General features: G+C 56.0%; 1 protein-coding gene across 1 annotated transcript in view; it reads right to left on the bottom strand.

The window, feature by feature from the left end:
* Positions 1 to 307: 307 nt before the first annotated feature.
* LOC145337540 (butyrophilin subfamily 3 member A1-like) overlaps positions 308 to 8,965 on the bottom strand; it is a 41,163-nt gene continuing 32,505 nt past the window's right edge. The window contains exons 8-12 of the mRNA XM_080182333.1: positions 7,611 to 7,631; positions 6,340 to 6,360; positions 4,345 to 4,371; positions 2,982 to 3,008; positions 308 to 1,357 (exon numbers count right to left, since the gene is read on the bottom strand). Coding sequence (XP_080038459.1) covers positions 843 to 1,357; positions 2,982 to 3,008; positions 4,345 to 4,371; positions 6,340 to 6,360; positions 7,611 to 7,631 — 611 coding nt within the window. The 3' untranslated portion in view covers positions 308 to 842. The remainder of the gene's footprint in view (positions 1,358 to 2,981; positions 3,009 to 4,344; positions 4,372 to 6,339; positions 6,361 to 7,610; positions 7,632 to 8,965) is intronic.

Raw genomic sequence — 8,965 nt, 5'->3', positions numbered from 1 at the left:
GGGGAGTGTAAATCTAGAGGGTTTAAGGTGAGAAGGGAGAGATAGAAAAAGGGTCCAGAGGGGCAACCTTTTCACTCAGAGAGTATCTGAAATGAGCCGCCAATTTTGTCCTTTAAAAAGCGTTTAGACAGTTACATGGGTAAGATGGCTACAGGGATATGGGCCAAACGTGGGCAATTGGGACTAGCTTAATAGTTAAACAAAAAGGGGGTAAGATAGAAGCAGGAAGGTTGTTTCCACTGGTGGGTAAAACTAGAACTAGGGGGCATGACCTCAACATAAGGGGGATCATGGACAAGTTGGGTGAAGAGCCTGTTTCTGTGCTGTAAACTTCTATGACGAAGATGTTTATTTTAAAGTTAAAGTTTTTAAAATGTATTTATTAGTCACAGGTAAGGCTTACATTAACACTGCAATGAAGCTACTGGGAAATTTCCCTAGTCGCCGCACTTTGGCACCTGTTTGGGTTAATGCAGCTAACTAGCACATCCTTCAGGATGTGGGAGGAAATGAGGAAAATATCTGCGGATGATCCAGACTCCAAATGTTGGCTCTATTCTCTCCCCGCAGATGCTGCCAGACCTGCTGAGATTTTCCAGCATTTTCTGTTTCAGATTCCAGCATCCGCAGTAAATTGCCTTTTAATACATTAGTTTCTCTTTGCGCAGGCACCCAGTGTTTTATAAAGCCTTCATCATCGATACACATTGGTATCGAAATTGGCAAATATTGGACCATCTTTTTCTCTTTGCAAAAGAATTGGTTTCGATCCTTTTTGTGTGTTCCATCTTTACTGTCCCAAGCTGCCCTGGGGTTTCTGTTTGTCTTCACCGATTGGGGAGTTAGAGGGGGGAGATTTTCATTTCCTCTTTCGATCCCCAGGGGCTGAAGAATGGGTAGATTTTCTCGGTGAATATGGCGGTGAAGCTATAGATTAGCATCATGTCATCGACATTGTAGAAGTGAACCAGGCCCGCGTCATAGTTCAGGTAGATGCCGATTTTCTGGGCGGTCGCCGGGCACGAGATGTGGTCAGGGGAGTTGGAGTTCGCCTCGTAGGAGTTGCCCCGCTTCCCGATGGTCCAGAAGCCGTTCTCCGGGCTCAGTGTGATCCAGTCGTCCCTGGAGATGGTCCCTTTAACCACTCCCAGGTCCCAATCCGGCTTGCTGCCGACCAGCACCTCCCAGTACTGGCTACCCGCCTCGCAACCCTCGCTGGCCATCAGGAAGAGGCGGGAGTTGAACCGCTTGGGGTTGGCCGGCAGCTCCTGCCAGTCGTCGTTGAACGTCACGGTCAGCCGGTCCTTCGAGACCGCCAGGTAGGGGTTGGCGCTCTCGGGGTCAAAGGTCACCGAAACTGGCAACACAAAAGGAGGTCGGAGGTCAGGCCCAAGAATCACCGGGAATGAGAAGGCAAAAACAGGACGGGGTGCGGGGAGGGGGGGATCAGGGCACAGTACAGCACAAGAGGAGGCCATTTGGCCCATCCAATCCATGTGTGTCGCCTTCCTGGCAGAGTTATCCAATTAGCCCCAGATATCTCAAGGGGGTTGGCATTTGGAGGGGTGGAATTTTGCAGCAGTTCCATAGCGGGCAGAGAAAGGCTACATTTGCCTTGGCATGGATGCCACCCAATGTAACCAAGACTAACAGGGGTCAATCCTGTCTGCTTTGGAGTTGACTGAATCGTTCCTTAATCTTCAAAAGACAATTAATGAGTGCAATATAACTGAAGGAAAATATTCCCCCCCCGGGGCTGAAAAATGGGTAGACCTTCTCAGTGAGGGTGGCGGTGAGTGTGTAGATAGAGTGTGGGCATCGCTAGCAAGGCCATCATTCCTTGCCCATCCCTACCTGCCCTCGAGCTGACCTGAAATGGCCATTTCAGAGGGTGTTTAAGAGTCAACCACGTTGCGGTGGTTCTGGAGTTGCGAGTAGGCCAGACCGGGTAAGGACAGCAGATTTCCTTCCCCAGTGACCCAGATGGGTTTTACAACAATCGGCACTGGTTTCATGATCAGCAAATTTCAGATATTCACTGAATTCAAAACTGTGGGACTCGAGCCCTGGATTATAATACCCCCACACCACTGTAACCCCAGCTAAATCCCCTCTGATGACGGTTTCATGGTTACGCCTCTGATTATTCTATCTAATCCCACTGCCCTGCCTTATCCCGGTCACCGCGCATGGATGGTCCTCCCAGTCTCATATCCCACCCACTGGATGGTCCTCCCAGTCTCATATCCCACCCCCTGGATGGTCCTCCCAGTCTCATATCCCACCCCCTGGATGGTCCTCCCAGTCTCATATCCCACCCCCTGGATGGTCCTCCCAGTCTCATATCCCACCCCCTGGATGGTCCTCCCAGTCTCATATCCCACCCCCTGGATGGTCCTCCCAGTTCCATATCCCACCCACTGGATGGTCCTCCCAGTCTCATATCCCACCCACTGGGTGGTCCTCCCAGTTCCATATCCCACCCACTGGATGGTCCTCCCAGTCTCATATCCCACCCACTGGATGGTCCTCCCAGTCTCATATCCCACCCCCTGGATGGTCCTCCCAGTCTCATATCCCACCCACTGGATGGTCCTCCCAGTCTCATATCCCACTCCCTGGATGGTCCTCCCAGTCTCATATCCCACCCCCTGGATGGTCCTCCCAGTCTCATATCCCACCCCCTGGATGGTCCTCCTAGTCTCATATCCCACCCCCTGGATGGTCCTCCCAGTCTCATATCCCACCCCCTGGATGGTCCTCCCAGTCTCATATCCCACCCACTGGATGGTCCTCCCAGTTCCATATCCCACCCACTGGATGGTCCTCCCAGTCTCATATCCCACCCACTGGATGGTCCTCCCAGTTCGATATCCCATTTGGGTTAAGCTTAGCCTGTGAAGGAAGTGGCAGGGGAGAGGATTCCCTCAGGATTTCCCTGGGAAACATGGCAAAGCGACTGGAAAAAGTGTTTCTCTCACCTGCGGCAGTGAAGACTCGCTCAGCAGCTGAAACACAAGACACAACGATGAGTAACCCTCGGAGCATTTCACAGAACGTTACAGTCCCGAGCGAGAGGCCGTTCAGCCCATCACTCCTCAATCCACCACAACCCTGCTCCATAAATATCCGGACGCGCGGCCTTTTACTGTGTTCAACCTCAGTGTCACACAGGGCAGAATATTCCGGAATACGGCAACGGCCATTTTCCTTCCACACACATTGAGGGGGGATTTTTGATTTCCAAGAGTGAGAATGTGACCGAAGGGAAGAGTTGAACCTTGTTGGGGGGGGGGAAATAGGCTTGTTGGGTCAATGACATTTTCCTATTGATAATTTCTGACTTTATAAGTGTGACGGTTGAGGATTCTCTCTCCAGGTACATTCAGGACATCGTGCAACACTCCAGTGGAAGCTAGCGTGCAAACCCAGAGAATCATAGTATCCCTACACTGAAGAAAGAGGCCATTTGGCCCATTGAGCCTGCACTGGCCACAACCCCGCCCACAGCCCGTCCCCACGGCCCCGCCCACAGCCCGTCCCCACGGCCCCGCCCACAGCCCGTCCCCACCGCCCCGCCCACAGCCCGTCCCCACCGCCCCGCCCACGGCCCCGCCCACGGCCCGTCCCCACGGCCCCGCCCACGGCCCGTCCCCACGGCCCCGCCCACGGCCCGTCCCCACGGCCCGTCCCCACGGCCCCGCCCACGGCCCGTCCCCACGGCCCCGCCCACGGCCCGTCCCCACGGCCCCGCCCACGGCCCGTCCCCACCGCCCCGCCCACGGCCCGTCCCCACGGCCCCGCCCACAGCCCGTCCCCACCGCCCCGCCCACAGCCCGTCCCCACGGCCCCGCCCACAGCCCGTCCCCACGGCCCCGCCCACAGCCCGTCCCCACGGCCCCGCCCACAGCCCGTCCCCACGGCCCCGCCCACAGCCCGTCCCCACAACCCCCCCCACAGCCCATCCCCACAGCCCCGCCCACAGCCCGTCCCTGCGGCCCCGCCCACAGCCCATCCCCCAGTCCTCCAACACTAAGGGCCAATTTACCACAGTCAATCCCCCTAACCGGCACGTCTTTTGGAGGAAACCGGAGCACCCGGAGGAAGCCCACGCAGACATGGGGAGAACATACAGACTCCGCACGGACAGTGACCCGAGGTCGGGATTGGACCCTGACGAACTCAACCACGTCTCCAGTGAGTGGGAGGGCAGTGTGATCACCCACTGGTGTGTCCACCCTCACTCTGACGGTAGTGGGAGACTGTCTCTGAGGGAGACAGAGGCCGGGAAAGTGAGATACTCAGACCAGCACTGCAGCAACACAGTGAGGATTAGGACCTTACCTCTCTTACACAGATCCTTTTCCAGAGCTGGAACAAAAACAAGGCACCGTTATTCATGAAAGTCACCGTGACATAAACAATGTTCCATTTGACCAGAACAAGCCCAATATCCCCCCTGTCAAAGGTCAGGAAGAGCCTGGCTTCCTCCTTCCACTTTCCCCGTGGGATCAACGCAGCTCCTCGTGATCCCCTCATCCTCACCGTGAGGCTCCAATCAGCTCCTTCCCTACTCTCCAAATGGGGGGGGGGGGGGAGAACGAGAGGGAGAGAGAGAACGAGAGAGAGAACGAGAGAGAGGGAGAGAGGGAATGAGAGAGAGAAAGAGAGAGGGAATGAGAGAGAGAAAGAGAGAGGGAATACAAGAGAGAGGGAGAGAGGGAACGAGAGAGAGAACGAGAGAGGGATTGAGAGAGAGGGAGAGAGGGAACGAGAGAGAGAGGGAGAGAGGGGGAGAGGGAACGAGAGAGAGAGAAGGGGAGAGGGAACGAGAGAGAGAGAGAGAGAGGGAGGGGGAACGAGAGAGAGAGAGAGAGAGGGAGGGGGAACGAGAGAGAGAGAGAGGGAGTGGGAACGAGAGAGAGAGAGGGAGGGGGAACGAGAGAGAGAGAGAGGGAGGGGGAACGAGAGAGAGAGAGAGGGAGGGGAACGAGAGAGAGAGAGAGGGAGGGGGAACGAGAGAGAGAGAGAGGGAGGGGGAACGAGAGAGAGAGAGAGGGAGGGGGAACGAGAGAGAGAGAGAGGGAGGGGAACGAGAGAGAGAGAGAGGGAGGGGGAACGAGAGAGAGAGAGAGGGAGGGGGAACGAGAGAGAGAGAGAGGGAGGGGGAACGAGAGAGAGAGAGAGGGAGGGGGAACGAGAGAGAGAGAGAGGGAGGGGGAACGAGAGAGAGAGAGAGAGGGAGGGGGAACGAGAGAGAGAGAGAGGGAGGGGGAACGAGAGAGAGAGAGAGGGAGGGAGGGGGAACGAGAGAGAGAGAGAGGGAGGGAGGGGGAACGAGAGAGAGAGAGAGGGAGGGAGGGGGAACGAGAGAGAGAGAGAGAGAGAGAGGGAGGGGGAACGAGAGAGAGAGAGAGAGGGAGGGGGAACGAGAGAGAGAGAGAGAGAGGGAGGGGGAACGAGAGAGAGAGAGAGAGAGAGGGGGGAACGAGAGAGAGAGAGAGGGAGGGGGAACGAGAGAGAGAGAGAGAGGGGGGGAACGAGAGAGAGAGAGAGGGAGGGGGAACGAGAGAGAGAAAGAGAGAGGAAATGAGAGAGAGAGAGAGAAAGGGAGGGGGAACGAGAGAGAGAGAGAGAGAGGGGAACGAGGGAGAGAGAGAGAGAGAGGGAACGAGAGAGAGAAAGAGAGAGAGAGAGGGAGGGAACGAGGAGAAAGAGAGAGAGAGAGGGAACGAGAGAGAGAGAGGGAGGGGGAACGAGAGAGAGAGAGAGAGGGGGAGGGGGAACGAGAGAGAGAGGGAGAGAGGGGGAACGAGAGAGAGAGAGAGGGAGGGGGAACGAGAGAGAGAGAGAGGGAGGGGGAACGAGAGAGAGAGAGAGAGGGAGGGGGAACGAGAGAGAGAGGGAGAGAGGGAATGAAAGAGAGAGCCAGAGGGAGAGGGAATGAAGGGGAGAGGGGCTGAGAGGGAGGGAAGAGAGGCATACGGAGAGTGAGTGAGAGAGAGAGATAAAATGAGAGTCACCACACGGACATTCAGCCCGACAGGTCTATCTCTGCTTTCCTCAAAAAAAAATCATCTCTTCCACCTCCATCATACTAAATCTTTCAGTCATTTGGAAAATGGCTATCAGGTCACTCCTCAGTCTCCCTGTTCAGGATTTGCTGATAGACAAATCCTCTCAGCTCTCTATTTTTAATTCCCAAGTCTAAACCGAGACACAGAAATAACAAAACATCAATCCTTATTCATATAAACCCTTTAATTTGCTAAAATATCCCTGGGGTAGAAACCGAGAGAGAGGAAACTTCCTTCTCACGTTAGACTGAGAGTAACTTACCTAAATTAGCCTGGACGATAGCTGAGGAAAAACAAAATTAAAAAGGTAAATTCGTTTGTGCTGGGGGAGAAATAACGTTCATGTTTGTTTGTACAAATGTGCAGAAACCGGATCAAGTGGAGTTTTCACTCTACAGAGAGGGAAAGAAAGATCTTTTACAAAGGCCCACCTCGAGGCCTGGGGCTGACCTTGGGGCCTGGATCTGACCTCGGGGCCTGGATCTGACCTCGGGGCCTGGATCAGAGCTCAGCCTTGGATCAGGCCTCAGGCCTGGATCTGACCTCAGGGCCTGGATCAGAGCTCAGCCTTGGATCAGGCCTCAGGCCTGGGGCAGACCTTGGGGCCTGGATCAGGCCTCGGGCCTGGGGCTGACCTCGGGGCCTGGATCAGGCCTCGGGGTCTGGATCTGACCTCGGGCCCTGGATCAGCCTCGGGCCTGGGGCTGACCTCGGGGTCTGGATGTGACCTCGGGCCCTGGATCGGAGCTCAGCCTTGGATCAGGCCTCGGGCCTGGATCGGACCTTGGGCCCTGGATCGGACCTTGGGCCCTGGATCGGAGCCCAGACTTGGATCAGACCTTGGGCCTGGGGCTGACCTTGGGGTCTGGATCGGAGCTCAGCCTTGGACCAGGCCTCGGGCCTGGAGCTGACCTCAGGGCCTGGGGCCAACCTCGGGGCCTGGATCGGAGCTCAGCCTTGGACCAGGCCTTGGGCCTAGAGCTGACCTCAGGGCCTGGGGCCGACCTCGGGGCCTGGATCAGAGCTCAGCCTTGGATCAGGCCCCGGAGCGGACCTCGAGGGCTGGATCTGAATTCAGCCTTGGACCAGGCCTCGGGCCTGGAGCTAATTTCGGGGCCTGGATTTGAGTTTAGCCTTGGACCTGCCTTTCGGCCTGGAGCTGAGTTCTGCCCTGGACCTAGAGCTGACCTCGGGCCTGGAGCTGAATTTAGGCTTTAGCCTGGGCTTGGTTCCCTAAGCTTAGGCCTGAACTGGAATCAAGCCTGGACCTGAGCTAATAGAGAGTAACAGGGAAGCCTCATAACTGTCCTCGATTCTCTGTGGCTGTGGCCTTTACAAAGTCACGTCCTGGGAGGTGAGTGTATTAGGAGCCGGGGAATCTGTTCAGCAACAGTGACCCTCGCACTCACTGTCAGATGGCCTCGGATTATTCCGGGATTTGGGATTAGGAATCAGGATGCAGGATTTGTCTGCCTGCTGATGCTGATACAAATTTACGCAGATATCCAGGTATGTTCAAATTGGAAAACTCACCAACACTATCTTGGAGCTTGTCTGTAAGAGAAACAGAAAAGAAATGTCAGCCGAGAGCAGAGTAACAGGCCGGGAATCTCGGCCTAGCAGCTCTTAGTTAGCGCCAAGCCTGATGGTCAATTAAATCAGTACTGACACCTCGAACCCCCCACCAATCCCTACACGGCAAGCCGGTTCCTCGTTTGTCATCTACAAGTACTAATTTCGGTCAGTATTTGTTGCCCGTCCCCAGTTGCCCTTGTTCAGGGGGCAGGTGAGGGTCAACCGCGTTGCCGTGGCTCCAGAGTCACGTGTAGGCCAGACCGGATAAGGAAGGCAGATTTCCGTCCCTAAAGGGCATCAGATGGGATTCGAACCCGGGTCCCCAGAGCATTATCCTGGGATTCTGATTACCGTCCCAATAACACTAGGCCCGCGCCTCCCCAACACGGAATACTCTGGAACGTATCTTACATGGCCTTGCCAGGTGTGTTTCCTCCCAGGGGGAGGTTGGCATGTGAAACAGAGTGTGTGCCCACTCTACCACCACCGCCCCCCAAGCCCCAAGCTCACCCCCAAATCCAGCAGCCCACCCACCAGTGAAATTGGTAACCAAGTGTCAACTAGGCCAAGTCAAATGTACACAGAGGAGGTGGTACTGGGGTTCTTGAGAAACGTTAAGGTAGACAAGTCCCCAGGGCCTGATGGGATATAGAACACAGAACAAACAGGGCCTTCGGCCTATAAGTTGCGCCAATCGGATCCATGCCTACCAGCATGGGTCAGTGTAGGCTTGGGGGGGCTGTAATTTTCTTTGTAAACCAGGAATGGGGAATGGGGGGCAAACGGGGAGAGAGCTGGTGGGATGTTGGTTACGTTTTATTGGTGGGTTTTATTGATTTGAATGCAATGCTGGATTAGAGAGGCAAGACCCGCGCCCAGACCAGGGGGTGGGGTCACCCGTACCAGCAATCGGAGTCCCTCCCTCATCCCTCCACCACTCATTCCGGCTCCCCTAACCCTCCCCCTTCCTCCCCCACCCCCACCTCACCCATTCCCCCCCAGTCCCCGCTCCGGCCTCCCCCAGCCCTCTCCCCTCCCCGGCTCCAGCCCCCCCCAACTCCCGAAAGGAGGACCTGAAATTCCCAGCTGCCAGGGGCCGTTTTGAAAAGCGGGATTTGCCGATCCGGGAAAGCTCCCGACTCTGCAGCCAGCGCAGGGAACTGGGCCCGGATCCCAGTCACCCTGGATCACAGGGAATGTCGCAGCAACACTGCCCCGGATAACTTATGGCATTCCAGTTGTTTTCTAAACGGGATACTTTGGACAATAAGAGATAGCCCCGCAAGCCTGCTCCACCATTCAGGGGGACCATG

Source organism: Carcharhinus amblyrhynchos, unplaced genomic scaffold, assembly GCF_965287045.1.
Source record: "Carcharhinus amblyrhynchos unplaced genomic scaffold, sCarAmb.v2.hapA scaffold_52, whole genome shotgun sequence".
Classification (NCBI taxonomy): domain Eukaryota; kingdom Metazoa; phylum Chordata; class Chondrichthyes; order Carcharhiniformes; family Carcharhinidae; genus Carcharhinus; species Carcharhinus amblyrhynchos.
This window is presented reverse-complemented; position numbering and strand designations above follow the sequence as displayed.